Genomic DNA, 16,241 nt, shown 5'->3' with positions numbered 1-16,241 from the left:
ATTTCTTTACATCCAACAGAAAATAAGCCTTAAATGCACGGATTGATTATGAATAATGAAGATACCACATCAAACCAGCAAAAATTATCAAAAATAAGGAGCTCCAAAAACATCAGTGCAATCAGAGGCAGAGGACAGATCCAGTAAGAAGCAGTCAAAGGCAATTCAGTGAGTGTACGAGTCTGAGATCTGCACCTCGACACCCCAAGACGAAGAAATTACCTCTACAAAACCAAGACAACAAAACTGACAAACCACCTGCTGTATAAACAAGCGTCCAACACCAGCTTTGATCATGAGGCCGGTATGAGAGTTGGAGGAAGGTCTCGTGTCTATTTGGGATCCATAGCTTGGAGCAAACTCCCTCTTCAGCTTTGAGCTGTTAGCAACATGATAATGTTTAAAAAAGGTTGAAAACTTGGCTTTTTGTCCATGTTTGAAACAAACTGATTTACTTTCTTTTCTGACCTGTGCTTTGCCCCGGGACACTCTTTGGAGTAGCTGTACATATTACGAGTCGATTCACCATCATGATATGGCTAGAGCAGTGCTTCGCTATCTAAACTGGCAACAGACCACCATTCAGTGCTCTCAGTGTATTGTTAACTCTTTCTAGCCAAACCACAGGCACCAGGGAAAAGCACAACGAAGTGGAGCCAAACAACTGAAGGCTAAAGGAAAGCGGAGATCTGCTCTCTGAAGTACAGAGTATTGTCCCATTTGCACCTACTGGAAGGAAGATTAAGCTTTACCCGCAAGCAGGCGAAGCCATTATCCAATCTAAAGATGCAATCACCCTCAAGGAAGCCTGACTGATATTATGAATGTGGCAGGTATTTAGTGAATCTTGTATTTTATTGTTAAATCGGAAATCAAGCGTCCAAAATATCACACACATACAGGGAATGTAAAAATAACGCAAGTGGTTTATTAACTATCCTGACCCTTCAGGAAACACGGTTAGGAGAAAAATCTGGCAATTGCACTGAATATGTCAAGAACTTTAGCCAGTTAGAAACCATAAAAGAGAATCAGCGAATACAAGCAGGGGAAAAACCATACCATTGCACTGAATGTGTGAAGAGCTTCAGTCGATTATCACATCTCCAAACACATCAGCGAACACACACAGGGGAAAAACCATACCATTGCACTGAATGTGTGAAGAGCTTCAGTCGGTTAACAGACCTCCGAAGACATCAGCAAACACACATGGGGGAAAAACCATACCATTGCAATGAATGTGTGAAGAGCTTCAGTCAGTTATCACACCTCCAAACACATCAGAGAATACACACAGGGGAAAAACCATACCAGTGCAGTGAATGTGTGAAGAGCTTCAGTCAGTTATCAAACCTCCACACACATCAGAGAATACACACAGGGGAAAAACCATACCATTGCAAGGAATGTGTGCAGAGCTTCAGTCGGTTATCACACCTCCAAACACATCAGGGAACACACACAGGGGAAAAACCATACCATTGCAGTGAATGTGTGAAGAGTTTCAGTCGAATTTCAAACCTCCACAGACATCAGAAAATACACACAGGGGAAAAACCATACCATTGCAAGGAATGTGTAAAGAGCTTCTGCCTGTTACAAGAACTCCAAACACATCAGCGAACCCACACAGGGGAAAAACCATACCAGTGCAGTGAATGTGTGAAGAGCTTCAGTCGGTTATCACATCTCCAAACACATCAGCGAACACACACAGGGGAAAAACCATACCATTGCACTGAATGTGTGAAGAGCTTCAGTATGTTAACAAACCTCCAAAGACATCAGCGAACACACACAGGTGAAAAACAATACCATTGCAGTGAATGTGTGAAGAGCTTCAGTCAGTTATCAGACCTCCAAAGGCATCAGAGAATACACACAGGGGAAAAACAATACCATTGCAAGGAATGTGTGCAGAGCTTCAGTCGGTTATCACACCTCCAAACACATCAGCGAACACACACAGGGGAAAAACCATACCATTGCAGTGAATGTGTGAAGAGTTTCAGTCACATTTCAAACCTCCACAAACATCAGAGAATACACACAGGGGAAAAACCATACCATTGCAAGGAATGTGTAAAGAGCTTCAGTCAAATTTCACAGCTCCACGCACATCAGAGAACACACACAGGGGAAAAACCATACCAGTGCAGTGAATGTGTGAAGAGCTTCAGTCAAATTTCACAGCTCCACGCACATCAGAGAACACACACAGGGGAAAAACCCTACCATTGCAATGAATATGGCAGTAGTTTTACTTACTTTTCAGCATTAAGAAATCATCAGCGAGCTCACAAAGGGGAAACAAATCTTTTAAATGCCATGAATGCTTGAAAAGCTGTAGTTTATTATCAATCCTAAACAGGCATCAGCGAACACACACAGAAGAAAAGCCTTCAAGTGCAATGAATGTGTGAAGAAATTTATTCAATTATCAAGCCTATGTAGACATCAGCTTGCACTCACTCTGTAAATACCGTACAACTGTAGTGAGTGTAGAAGTACCTTAAGGAAATCTTCCGCATTAAGGATTCATCAGTTAATGCACACAGAGAAAAAACCTTTCAGGTGCAGTGAATGTGTGAATATCTTCTGTCAGTTATTAAACCTACGGATACATCAACTAACGTACACAGAGTAAAAAAGAGCATTGCAATGAATGTCAGAAGTGATTTTGTCAATTGCAAACACACCTGGGGTAAACCTTACAATTGCTCTAAAAGTGTGACAAGCTTTTGTCAATTTCTGATCTTACATAGCCTCAGCGAACACACACCTTCATTTAACTCACTTAGAAATAAGATGCAGTGAATTCAAAAAGAACTTAAGAACATTAACAATAATATTGACTCATCTGAGGACATAGACAGGGGCAGAACAGTGCAGTTATTGTGAGATGAAGGAATTACAGGAACAAGTATATAATTATGTTAGTTATTCAAATACCAGATGAATGAAGACTCGACTAGAAGAAATGAAGAAAACCAAAGATTTGTAGAATATTGAAAGTGTCTGTTCCCAGTGATTGTTCACTTCGGTACACTTAGAAAAAACAACGTGATATAACAGGAAATCCACTGGGAGACTAGCTCAATGTGGAATAAAAGAAAAGAAACACTGGTAGTTTTTATTTGGCAAGAAAGAGTTACAAAGAAAAACATCCAAGTGTTCCGGGTTTTGCCACCTATAAAAGTGTAGGGATGAATATGATTCTGCCTGCACATATTGCTATATTAGCATAAGTGAGTTAGTTGTGAAAACGCCATTTTGCTGCTTTTGCACATGACACAACATCTCTGTTTTTATAAAGACAAACTGCTTGCTTTTCCTTCACATGAGAACGGTCTGTTTTTCATATCTCTAGACTCACACTGCGACCTCAAGTCTGCAAAAAGTGTTCAAGGTTAAAATAACAATGTATGCTGTTGATGCAGGTTGATCGGCCCACGCTCTAGACACAACACAAACACAGCTGCTCATTTCTGAAACTCATGTGCTTTAAATATTGCACTGCATGCATGAGTGTAGCACTTGGGAAAAACCTTTCAATCGACAAAGAGCTGTGCTGATCTAGGATGTGATTCACTTCACCTGACTTTGGAGGTATGGGGTTCCCGGTTTTAACCTAGAGATCTTCTATTATCATAATACCTAGCTCCTAGCAAGGGGAGGGTGGTACACACGGTGCTATAGACCTGGTTCCACTATCATTATAATATGATTTCTCCCTTTGTATTTTATGGAATTTTAACAATGTTGATTGTATTGATTTTATGCATCTTTATACTTATGTTAATAAACATACTGCATCTACAGTGTCTCTGATTGCTCACGATGTGGACATTTATGAGAATAAAAACAAAAGAGTGTTCTTGATTCCCACTATTCCTGAGAGGTCCCAAAGTCGCTTGTTCATTGGTAGCTTCGCTGTAGTACGGAGAATGAATGAGACACTGTTGCTACTCGGATAGGGGTTTTGGGCACTGAGGTGGATTTTTGGTACACCACAAAACACTGATGTCCTGGTTTCCTGCGCATAGTTCTGTACATGAGCAGAATTCCTGCAACATGGCGCCCAAAGTCTTGATTAGTGCTCGTATCTGTCCACAATACCCTCAACACCTTTTACGGTTAACAGGCGTGACGGATTAACCTACCTATATAAATGTGTTATAGGTTAATTCAAGCATGAGATTTATGAAAAGGTTCACATTTTGAATTACTACCCTTTCTTGTACTGCAATTTATATAAATTGTTTTTCTTCTCTATGTCCTCATGGATGTTATTGACATAGCTCAGCATAGTTGGGCAGCGCTCTGGCGTCATCTGACGCAGTTTGGAGTACCAGACGATGGTATGTCTGTTATCTTTGTGGTGAGTGCTGATTCGGCGTTCCCCTTTGAGCTTTTCTACTCTTGGGTCACGTTTCCTGCAATAAATGCGGATGAAGATACGTTTCATACATACACTCACACTGCGATTCCTGTGAACTATACTCCATATAGGACACAAGAGATTCCAATTTAGGCATGGCAGCATTGTGTTTGGTTGTATGGCACCCTCCCCCACACCGTAACTCCGGTTCGGTTAGGTCCCTTGTCAATTCCTGGGGCCACTTGACCAGTCTTAGTCGGGTTCACACCATATCCACGTTATCTCAATGCCCCGATTGACGACTTGTGTCAACTTTATACCTCTTTTGTTGGGGTAAATAGGGCTTTAGTTCAATATGTTTCTTGCAGCGGAACAAGTTGTACCGGCCGGGATGTAGATTAGTCCAGTCATGGTTAATTCGGTTAATTCGGTAATGGGCAAGCACCCTCAAACTAAGTACGATATGCCTTATTGGCTTGCTGAGAAATTTGACCAACTGGAAGCAGTGTTTCCTAATACCACTCCTGTGGAAAAACACAGGATTCTCACAATTAGTTTGCAGAAAGACTTATTGCCAGAGGTAACAGATTGTGAGATTTAGGGTAAAGTATTTGCAGCAGAATATGCGAAGTGTTTCTGCACGCCGTCTACGAATGTCTTGCCCTCAGTGATCAAGCATGTTCCGGATGAGCACAGTGCGGAGGCGGCTGTCGAGTTGAGAATGAGGCTCGTTGGAGTGTTTGACGTAGTTGCTGATCTCTTCTTTTGTAATGTAAAGGGAGGTGCGGTTAACTTTCAGATGTCGAATGCTTTGCGCCTTGTCCAAGACGTCACCAAACCCCGAGCGTTACCATGAATTATTGCGGAGGCTTATAAGACCATTGGCCGCAATGGTTTGGGTGTTAAGCCTTTTGCTAAAACGGCAAAGTCTACTAAAGACGACCATCCTAATTTTCCAAAACAGAATTGGAAGAATAAAAATCAGGGGAAGTAGCAATAGAAACAGGTTCGCGTCCGGCGTCGCCGATACCAGCGTCTGCTGATCGCACTTATGATTTGTGCGACCACGCAAGAATTAGGTCTCCTAATAGATTTCAGGTTCTTCACAGGAAACATCGCGCGCAAGCTGGTGGAGGAGAACACGGCAGGGGTCGGGGTGGCCCACAAGGACGTGAGCAGCCCCGCCCGTCTGATGGTAAAGGCAAGCAGGAAGACTTGCCACGTTAACGCCCTCATTTTCAGAAAAAGAAAGTTGCTGCGTTAACCGTAAGGTATGCCACAGATAGTGAGAACACAGCTTCAGATCCTGACATGGGCATTAACGCTGCTCGACAGCGCAGCGGAGGTTACAATAGTGCGGCAAGCACTGCGTCCATACCTGAAGGCGACAGCAACTGACACTTTTATCACAATGGAAACTGCTGACAGTAGGGTGGCTCCCCCTGACAGACTATATGATATAGTTCTTTTAATAGAAGGTGATATCCAACGTGTAATAAAAGGGATTTTTTGGGAACATCTGACCTCTACATATGACATTCTGTTAGCTGAGTCACACTGGCCCCCGCTTTTCATTTTGGACGCTCCAAGAGGGGAGGAGGTCACCCTCCCCAGCTTTCCACACACCGTGCCCAAGGAGGAGTCCGCAGAACTTTGCAGAAGAGTGTGCTCTGGTGTTTGCACCTGCATTGTACCATACTCAAGTCGGGTAGGATAAATTTTCTCCCAGACATGAGATTCCATTGCGGTTTATGCCACAGCCACCACCCTGCTATCCCATGCGGCGATTGGCTTAAAGCCCCTGTTGCAGAAATCCTTGAACAATTAGAATACCAAGGTGGGATTGAGACATGTGTGTCACCTATGAATAATCCTCATCTCACTGTTACCAAACCTGATGGGTCGTACTGCCTGGTTTTGGATTATCTTTGTGAATCAAAGGAGTTAGGTCCATGTAGGGTATGGGGTAGACTGGATCGTAATAAACTATTTTAGATCGTTTAGTGCAATACCAGAAAGAATAGAGGCTTCAAGCTAGATAATTAAAACTTTATTGTTTTTCTGCATTTTACACAGAAAAGTGACAAAGCCCTGATGACTGTCTGGGAACTGGTTTCCTCGGACGAGAAACGGGTCGGCACATCTGAGGGAGCAATCAATATCACTAAGCGTTTGAACTAGCTCTGGCTGGTTGTAAAAGTCATCCTTATTTTAGGACGTGCTCCTTCCTTTTGACTTTGCCTCTACATTCTTTATGAATTCAGATTAACTTTATTGAAAAAAATTTCAATTGTTTGTGTTTGTATAGTGAATTTTTTGTGGAATGTATGATAATTGTGTATATGAATTGTAAATATTTTGTTTCTAAATAGTCAGATGTTGGAATTTAAATGTATTGAATGTACAGTTTTTTCTTTTTTGTGAATCTTTCAAAAGAAGAATGACATTTTTTTCCCGAAATAAACAGGTATAAATAAATATATCGGGTCAAACTCAATAAGTTTGTGTTTCTCCTATGATCTGAAATAAGTTTTTGGAAATTAATTGGGTGTAGACATATTCTTGTGTTTTCTGGTTTTGGATTATCGACATTTAAATTCACATTGTCGTACATGTGCGGTACAGAACACCCACAGTTCAGCTCTCGTTAACAGTCTAATGCGAAAAAGATTTAAGATCACACGAGACATTTCAAATGGCTTTTTTAGTCATAACCTGTCCTCCGTTAGTAGTCAATGGACAGCGTTCACTTGTGGCGGCAAATAAAAACAATTTAAAAGATTGGCCATGGGCTATAAAAACAGCCCAGGTGTCTTTGCCGCACGTGTCGTCTCTTTCTTAGATGGCATTGATCCTAATGCGTACTCGTACATTGATGATATTTATCTAATGGACGACGAATTATGGCCGCATCTGTGTCGCATTGACCGCATCATAGTTATGTTTGCGGACTTCGGTTATAAATTTATCTTTGCAAAGTCAGACATTGCGGAGTTCACAGTGTTGTTCCTGGGCTCAACAATGAAGGTAGAGGTCTTGCACCTCACTTCCTACAGAAATGCGCAAGTTTATGGTCTCCTACAACTCTGAAAAAACTACAATCCTTGCCAGGATTTTTGAATTTCGGGCATACTTATATTCCCGATTATGCCCAGCGTATCAAACCTCTATATGGTTTGATACAACCAACTTTTACCAAGTCATGCTGGCTGCCTGAACATTCAGCTATTCTTCAATTTTTGCAGTCTGATCTTCTTGAATCTAAGTACTTATTGACTCAAGATAACCACACTAACCTGGTAATAAGAATTGTGCCTGGTGCCGTGGGTTTCACGTACTTGACGTTTAATGAAGGAGACACAGTGCCTATCGCTTACAAGTCACACTTGTACACTTCGGCTGAAAAACGATTTTCTTCTGTCGAGAAAGTCTTGACAGCTGTACAGATGGCGATTCTAAAAGAGAGAGCTCAGTCACAAGGAAAACACATGTTGGTTGTTACACCTTATACTGCATTTGAAGCAGTGATGAAAGCCAGTGTACCAGATTCTAAAGTTTTATATCCTAATTGGATACAATGGGCAACTTCGTTGACATCTCCAGATGTCACATTTATCTTTGACCCCTCATTGCAAACTTCAGGAGTTCTTACAGTATGAGTTTGTTCATCCCGCTCCTCTGTTCATGCGCACGCTTGAGGATTACCATTGTATCATTAACACTAACGGTTCGGCGCAACCGGTGATAGGATCTAAGCATTCTTATTCAGTGGCCTGCGCAATCGTGGCTGGGACCATGGTGAATGGAGAATTCAAGTCCGATGTCGTGCACACGCAGACATTAGGTGACTGTACCGCCCAGTTGGCAGAGCTACATGCTCTAGTGCTTGGGTTAGTGAGAATGAGGGGTAAAAGGTCCCAATCCCTTACTAGCCGTTTATTGAGCAATGGTCCCTCTTTTTTGTCAAGCTTGCCCTCGGCATGGGGAAACCCCTAACCCCCTATTATAGCAAAGATTGAGAAAGGTGTGTCAGGGCAAGCTTTGTTTTTTATAGTCTATTATGGAAAAATTCCAATCGCACGAGACGACTCGTACCGGCATTACACCAAAATCAGGGAATCCCCATTTATCCACAGAAAAGAACGACCAGATATACTTCTTCAACCTGATTCGTAACGCCCTGAGGAAGCCCCAGGCCGGATGGCCATGTAAGGGGTGAAACCAGTGTTGGCTGTTCTCCTACGTACTATCACGACTATGGTAACACCTTTATTAAACAAAAAAATGAACCATTGGGTGATTGGAATTTTTCCATAATAGACTATAAAAAACAAAGCTTGCCCTGACACACCTTTCTCAAACTGTTCTCTAGTGTTTGCATTGAAGTTTGCTGACCCTCGTGTGACTACTTTAATTGTGAGTGACTCTTATTACTGTGTTCAGTCCTTCAATAAAAATGTATTATTTTGGACTCAGAATGACTATCGTGATTCCAAAGGTGGCTCAATTAAGCACAAGATGCTATGGGTTTGAGTCGCAGAAATAAAGAACGTCTGCCTCTCGTAAATGTAATTCATACTCTTGGTCACCAGCGTGTAGGAGTACACGCTGTTGGTAACAGTCTTGCTGGTGAAGCAGCAAAGACCGCAGTAGCAACATATGTAGTAGCAGCAGTTACAAGGTCCAACAGTAAGAATTATGATGACATCTTGGCAGCTATAGCTGCTACAGAGATCGGTGATAATTACCCTAAGGGTTTTCCTTCTAAATACTCTTATCATTTAAGTCCTGATAAAGTTCCCTATGTGAGAATTAACAACGTTGGTGACAGGCTGATTCCCGACGCGGACCACAGGCTAACCTTGATAACAGCCGCTCACGAAGGCATAGCCTCGGTTCATGCCGATGTTTCAGTGTATGTCTCTATCTTACAGCAGCGTTACTGGTGGCGTGGATTGTATAAATAAACTTGTGAATATGTCCTTTCTTGTTTTGTATGTCAGCAGATTAAACCTTCAACTTCTGCACGGCAGCCACAAACTCAGCTGTAGATATCTAACAGACCACTTGGTTGTGTTTATTTAGATCACTGCTGACCTTTTTCTGCTGATACTTCGTATAAGTATATCTTAGTTGCAGTGGATTCATGCACACGTTTTCTCTGCGGTGTACAAGGAAGCCATGGGGTCTTTGTGGGTGCAGGTGAAATTTTTGTCTCCATACCGGCCTGAGGGCAATTCTGTTGTGGAGCGAATGAACCGTGATTAAAAGCAATCTTTGACAGCTAGGGTTTTAGGTACTACGTGCACTAAATAATCTTCCTAGAAGATCTCTGGGTGGGCAGACCCCGTACAAAATGCTCTTTGGCATAAAAATGTTTGTCACGGACCTTGTTGGTCTAGACATGGCGGCGACAGCCGTACCCTTTGACGTAGATAATCATTCTGCTGTGTTACAGAACCTACAAGAGACTCGAGGCAGTCTTGCAAAGGAACACTTGCCCTCCACATATGGAGCTGCAGCTGCTCTACAGATTCCGGTAGATTCCGGTAGTTAGCTGGCTACCCCGAGTCGGTGACCTGGTCTGTGAGAAGGTGGAGAACAAGAAGGAGTTCAGCCCCTCGTATCATGCACCCGTTCCAGTGCTTGGCATACAGGGCACAAGAACAGTCATTTTACCACCACTTCCTGGTCGCAAGGGAAACAGGTACGACTCCATTGACAATGTCAAACTACAACGAGTGGCTGATTCTTCTTAGTATGACTCCTGCTGTCTCTTGTCCAGCACTGATGAGAAATTCTGTTTTGGCCTCTGCTGACACCAACATCCCTGACCTTGCTATAGATATGTTCACAGTCACTAATCCATTATTAAATTCGCCAGCTGGCGATCCACATGAAGATACTGAGTATACATATCCCACGGATTTGTCATTGCCTGGTGTGTAAACAAGTCTAGCTGACCAGTCACATTTTTCCTTTGACTCTGACTCTATAACATCGAGTGTACCATTGAGGTTTTCTATTTTTGTTACTTGGTTTAAAAGAAATTTTTTAGTTCCACCTTGGAATTACATCTGGTTGGTTCTCATCTCCATTTTTTTGTTCATGTCGATTGGATTTGTGATGGTATTTTTCCGTCTGGTAAATGGACACTATATAACTGAACGATCAAAAATCTGATTAATTGATGGAACTTTGGCCCCACACTCCTCATCACACATTATGAAAAGAGACCAGACTTTTGTCAACATCACAGCCTAGCCCGTGCTAGATGTTGTAAAATTTTGAGATACTGTAAAATTTCGAATTCATGGACCCACAGAGGTGGTTAGTGTTCCTAATGTACTTCATGTTTCAATGGGGGATGTTGTGAAACAAAACATACGTTCTGATGATTGGGATGTCCAAGCCATTGAAGCTGTCTTTTCTGATTTGAAATATTATGCTGCCTTTGATGCTGAGGATTTATATTTAGACTCCACAAACTACGCCGACTTGTTCTGTTACCAACACTATGGCCATCACTTTCAACATAAGGCTAATACATTTAGAAAGGTGGTTAATTACACCCAATGGGAACATTGTCCTACTCCCATAGAAGGCAGCTCAAATACCCTTTTGAATAAATTCACATATTTTACTGACTTTGATTGGTCTAACCTGAGCTCATTTTATTTTAAATTAAATTACAAATCTAATTCAAAAGTGAGACTTACTCACTCAAAATTGTTGTATTCCAAATCCTTTATGGATCAGTTAGAAGTGGATGGCTACAAGCTATGGAAATATACCATAGATCTTAAATCTGTTTGGGGTTCTGGACCCTGGCAAGTGCAGGGCACTGAAGCTTTACACCAAGCATGTCTTATTCTCGGCCACATGTTGTTTTTAAATAGTACGATCTCACAAACAACTTGTCTTAGTTTGGCCACTTCAAAACACATGAATACCCCTAAAATTCCTAATCTGCATGCTTACCCTAATTGGAACAATCATACCGATAGGTCCCTTGATGAATTACAATCTTTCATTTCAAATTCCTCCTTTAACATTTCGTCCCTGGATCCTGAGGGTTGGCTGTTGTGGCCACCAAGTTCTGATTCTTGTCAACATGGCTTTCTGGGTTTAGCCCCTGGCCTTACACAGGACAGAACTGATCCATTTTTGAAACTTCCCATTCAGTTACCACCTAGTCAGTGGGGAAATGATGTCAAAATTGGCTGAAACATTCCACTCTTTCGTCTGTTAAACATTATTTATCTTTGTTCACTGACAATGTTGATTTAACTGATTTTGTTAAGGGTCCTGTGAGTGGAAGATCTAAAAGATATATATATATGTGCAATTTACAGTGAAGTTTGGAAACTGTCGCAGGTTGAGGCTGCTTCCCGTTTAAGAGCAATAGACCAAGCTAATTTGGAAAAAGTGCTTGCTGTCATTGATAATAGCATTAACACACTCGCTTTCAGGCTTTACACCTTGGATAATATTGTTTCATCTGTTGTGAATATTGTGTAAGATGATGTTTCTGTTTTGTTCCATGGTCAAAATCAATTGCGGTCCATCACGCAGTTTGCATGGACCTTACAAACTTTAAAATCTGGGAAAGTGCCTTGGGACTACATTAATATTTCGTCAGTGTTTTTACAGTTTAATTGAACAGAAAAATAACAGTTCATGTCAATGAAGGATGCGTCACATTCTCTATTGCATATAAAAAAATTAGAACCATTACCATTTTCTGTCGTCGAATCTAATTCAGCTGTGTGGCTCATCCATGGTTTTATAACATTGCCTTTTCCTCTGTTTAAGTTTAGTTCATGTATGAAACACTATGCCCTGGGTAGATATGAACCACTTGGTACCGCTTTTCTCCATGAAGTTTGGTCTCTGCCCTTCTCATACAGATGTCTGAGGGATGGCTAAGAGGTTTACTTAAAAGGGGAGGAGTGCACTTCCACACCTGATCATTCACTCGTATGCAAGAATGTTCAATTGCACGGCACGTGTTATGTGGAGGCTACGAATTTAGCTTGCATTTTGAAGGGAATTCCTGTGCTACCTATCATACCAACATTCACACTATTAGCTAACGGTAGCTTTTTGCTTTTCAATCATGAAGTTTGCTGCGGGATGTTGGCTTGAATTTCATACATTGTCACTGTTTCACAGCGAGTAGTTTGCTGTAAAAATGTGCTTTTCCCGCCCTGGCATGGGAGGCTTGATATCTCTATTTAGCCTTCCATTCCGACCCTGAAAGCAGAGTTCAACAATTTGAACAGAATAAGAGCTTTATTGTCTCAAAAAGAAGTCGCTCTCACTTCTTCTCATGAAACATTTGTCCTTCATGTAACTAACACGCGTACAGAAGTACACACACTTTTAAATACGGATCTCCCACTTCATTTTGGCACTTTAATCCACACTATATTTAATGCCTCGACCACTACAGGCCTGGCCCACTTTTTTAAAACTGTTAGCTCCGGCCTTTTGACCTCATTCCAAACTATATTTGGTGTAATACCGGCATTTTTTCATTCTATTTTGTTCCAGCAACTTTGGCGGCTTCCCTCTAATTCTCGCCTTGGCTGCCGGTGTGCTGCTGTTGATTTGCTTGCTCCAAAATGGCTGCACTGTCTGTGTCAAGAGACAGCCGACCCAGGCTCACCAAGCTTCATGATCGAAAGCTTGAACACTATGGAGTACTGCCTTTGGGCACATTGGGTTTGGCATATGGATTATCATTTCGCTTTTCATACTTTACTTGCGCTCAGCCCGTGTTCCATTACCTGGATTGCCAATTGGAATGGGCATTTCCTATGCATAGTTGTGTGCATGAGCAGAATCCCCGCAACAAAATCAGCTCTAGGAATAAGGCTTGGACTAAGAAGGGTATTTTCAGCTAACTTTAGGGATTAGTGATAAAACCTATAAACTCAACACACTTGGACTGAGTCCCTGCAAAAAGAACTAATTTAACAAGCACACACTGGTGAATATTCACAGCTGATTGTGGTGTTTGGTTGTTTTCTACAACAGTGATGATTCAGTGACAGCGGCCAGAGAACAGTGTCCAAAAGCAAAGTGAAAGGAGAAGAATGTGAACTGTCACTCTCGGGTATATTGCTTGCAGTACACAACATTTACCACCCAAGCCCTGATGCTGCAAATTATATCATCAATGATGGCATAGAAGTTATCATGAATGATGTAATATGTGGGGTAATTAGCATTGCATGGCCAGGGTGCGAGTTATAGTTACCTTAGGGCATGGCCCCAGATGCTCCAAGCCTATGGCATGAACCAGCATTGCTCCTGCTCGCAGGGACAAGCTAAAAATGCTGCTCCCTGCATGCGAGAGCAATTTTGTTCATCTGTTTCTCTGCCCACTTCACAGCGTGTAAGGAAGCAATTATAAAGTCTGCTCTCAGCAGCCAGGTGCATTTTTCAATGCTCCTGCCTGCTGGCTGCAGAAGTAGTGTTTGTTTTCGCTTTGCAGGAGCTTTAAAATTGCTCCCACGAAGCGAGAGCAAACACAGGTTTCTGTGTTCGGACCAGTGCGGGCAGGGAAACTGTTATGCTCTGGGTGTGGGCACCCCAGGGCATAGCAAACCCGGCAATGGAGTATGGGTTCCCCAGGCTTATTAATGGCCCTGGGAGGGGTGCGTTTTTTGCTTCGTGCCTGGGATGCCCCCCTTTTGATACGAAATCGGCCCAGGGAGGTGGACTGCATGGCTTCCCTCATTACAATTACGGCTGGGCCCCGGGTAATGGGGTTGCCAGGTCCGAAATTGGCCAAGGATGGGGGCATCTGCCCCCTCCTCTGTGGGTTGGATAGCTAGGCTCTGGGGGCGTTGTGGTCCCCAGGGCTGAAATCAGCCCAGGGAGGGGCCACGTGCCCCCTCCTCTTAAGTTTCGATGGCTGGGGAGTGGTGGTCTCCAGAGTCATACCTGGCCTGGGGAAGTGGGGCCAAGTGCACCCCCTCTCTCCTAAATCTGAAGCTTATTATCCCCCAGGATCTGGCCCACCCGGGGGCATTATAAAAAACAAGTAGGCCTCTCATTTCAGCTCCTTCCTGGAAAGTTTTGAGGTGATCCATCAGGCGGGGGCCGAGAAAAACAGGGGTCTCCTCCTTGTATTTTCCATAGACTTCTTTAAACAGTGCTGTAACAAAAACTGCTGAACAGCATTACACTAACTTTGGCATGAAGCTAGATCTTGGCCCACAGATTTAGCTTTTTGTTATTTGGTGTAAATCCAATCAGTAGTTTTTGAGAAATTAAGTGTCAAAAATAATTTTATATTTAGACAGTTGGTGTCCAGATGTGCTCTGATTGACCAAATTAGGAGGCAGTAGTCAATCCTGATTGGTTGATTTCAACCTGAACAATATGTTTTGGCAGCCTTTACCAGACTCAGTGACATAATAAATTAATTAAACAAGTTTAAGTTATAAGCATTGTAAATGACAATGCCTTTTATTTATGTTTTAAGAAACAAAACTCAAATAAAAGGGATTATCATGTACAATGCCAATAACACAAACTCTCGTAAATGCGAGACCTAGTGCACTGGGAATGGGAACCAGCAGAGAGATATAGGGAAAGAGAAAGATGGAAAGAGCGAAGGAACAACTACACATGTGGATACAGAGAGGAAGAGTGAAAACACTGTGACCATAGATACATTTCATTCTACTGAAACTAAACGCAAATGTAAAACTTCAAAACATGAAAAGCATAATTATTCCACTTACCTTGGAGAAGTTGATTGAAGGAGGTAATGAAGCCCAGGGCTGACTTGGTGGCCGGTTGCAAACGGAGTTGCAGTTTCAAAAGTGCAGTACACTGTAAACAATTTAGAATAACACTGAAAGTGTGATTTGCGGGAGCTAAAGCAACCCAAGGCTGGGTAACCAAAGCTGTTTTCTTTGGCCCATATAAATCCTGCAGTGGAGCAGCGAGCACTGGGATTGGCTTTGAAGCCAATCATAGTAGCTCGCTACAAAAAGTCTGGGGCAACCATTAGAGGGTGAAACACACCGCCTTATTGGCTGTCACCCAAAATAATGAAAATTATAGACGTGGCTTCGTATAAAGGCATTCTTTTGGAGAGTCTGTAAAAAGTAGGGATGGTTAGTCACCATGGATGTTGATGGGATTTGTGTGGAGAAATGAGGGATGGAGGAAACTCTCTGGAGGCTCTAGACCATCATGTAATGCGGAAAATTTAATGCTTGAACCTCCCACTTTCAAGAAGGAAAGATCGATGGCATAATCCTTTTCATCTGTTTCTCTGCCCACTTCACAGCGGGTAGGGAAGCAATTATAAAGTCTGCTCTCAGCAGCCAGGTGCATTTTTCAATGCTCCTGCCTGCTGGCTGCAGAAGTAGTGTTTGTTTTCGCTTTGCAGGAGCTTTAAAATTGCTCCCACGAAGCGAGAGCAAACACAGGTTTCTGTGTTCGGACCAGTGCGGGCAGGGAAACTGTTATGCTCTGGGTGTGGGCACCCCAGGGCATAGCAAACCCGGCAATGGAGTATGGGTTCCCCAGGCTTATTAATGGCCCTGGGAGGGGTGCGTTTTTTGCTTCGTGCCTGGGATGCCCCCCTTTTGATACAAAATCGGCCCAGGGAGGTGGACTGCATGGCTCCCCTCATTGCAATTATGGCTGGGCCCCAGGTAATGGGGTTCCCAGGTCCGAAATTGGCCCAGGATGGGGGCATCTGCCCCCTCCTGTCTGGTTTGGATAGCTAGGCCACGGGGGTGTTGTGGTCCCCATGGCTGAAATCAGCCCAGGGAGGGGCCACGTGCCCCCTCCTCTTAAGTTTGGATGGCTGGGGAGTGGTGGTCTC

The 16,241-nt window shown here is 42.8% G+C and overlaps 1 protein-coding gene across 2 annotated transcripts in view; it reads left to right on the top strand.

The window, feature by feature from the left end:
- Positions 1 to 3,827, top strand: part of LOC144805755 (uncharacterized) — a 164,513-nt gene extending 160,686 nt beyond the window's left edge. For both annotated transcript variants that reach the window (XM_078672237.1, XM_078672236.1), the window contains exon 2: positions 20 to 3,827. In XM_078672237.1, the coding sequence (XP_078528363.1) occupies positions 1,213 to 2,343 (1,131 nt within the window). In that variant the 5' untranslated portion in view covers positions 20 to 1,212 and the 3' untranslated portion in view covers positions 2,344 to 3,827. The remainder of the gene's footprint in view (positions 1 to 19) is intronic.
- Positions 3,828 to 16,241: the final 12,414 nt, after the last annotated feature.

This window comes from Lissotriton helveticus (genome assembly GCF_964261635.1).
Source record: "Lissotriton helveticus chromosome 1_1 unlocalized genomic scaffold, aLisHel1.1 SUPER_1_unloc_22, whole genome shotgun sequence".
NCBI classification, from domain to species: domain Eukaryota; kingdom Metazoa; phylum Chordata; class Amphibia; order Caudata; family Salamandridae; genus Lissotriton; species Lissotriton helveticus.
The sequence above is the reverse complement of the archived record's forward strand: the minus strand, read 5'-3'. Positions and strand labels throughout refer to the sequence as shown.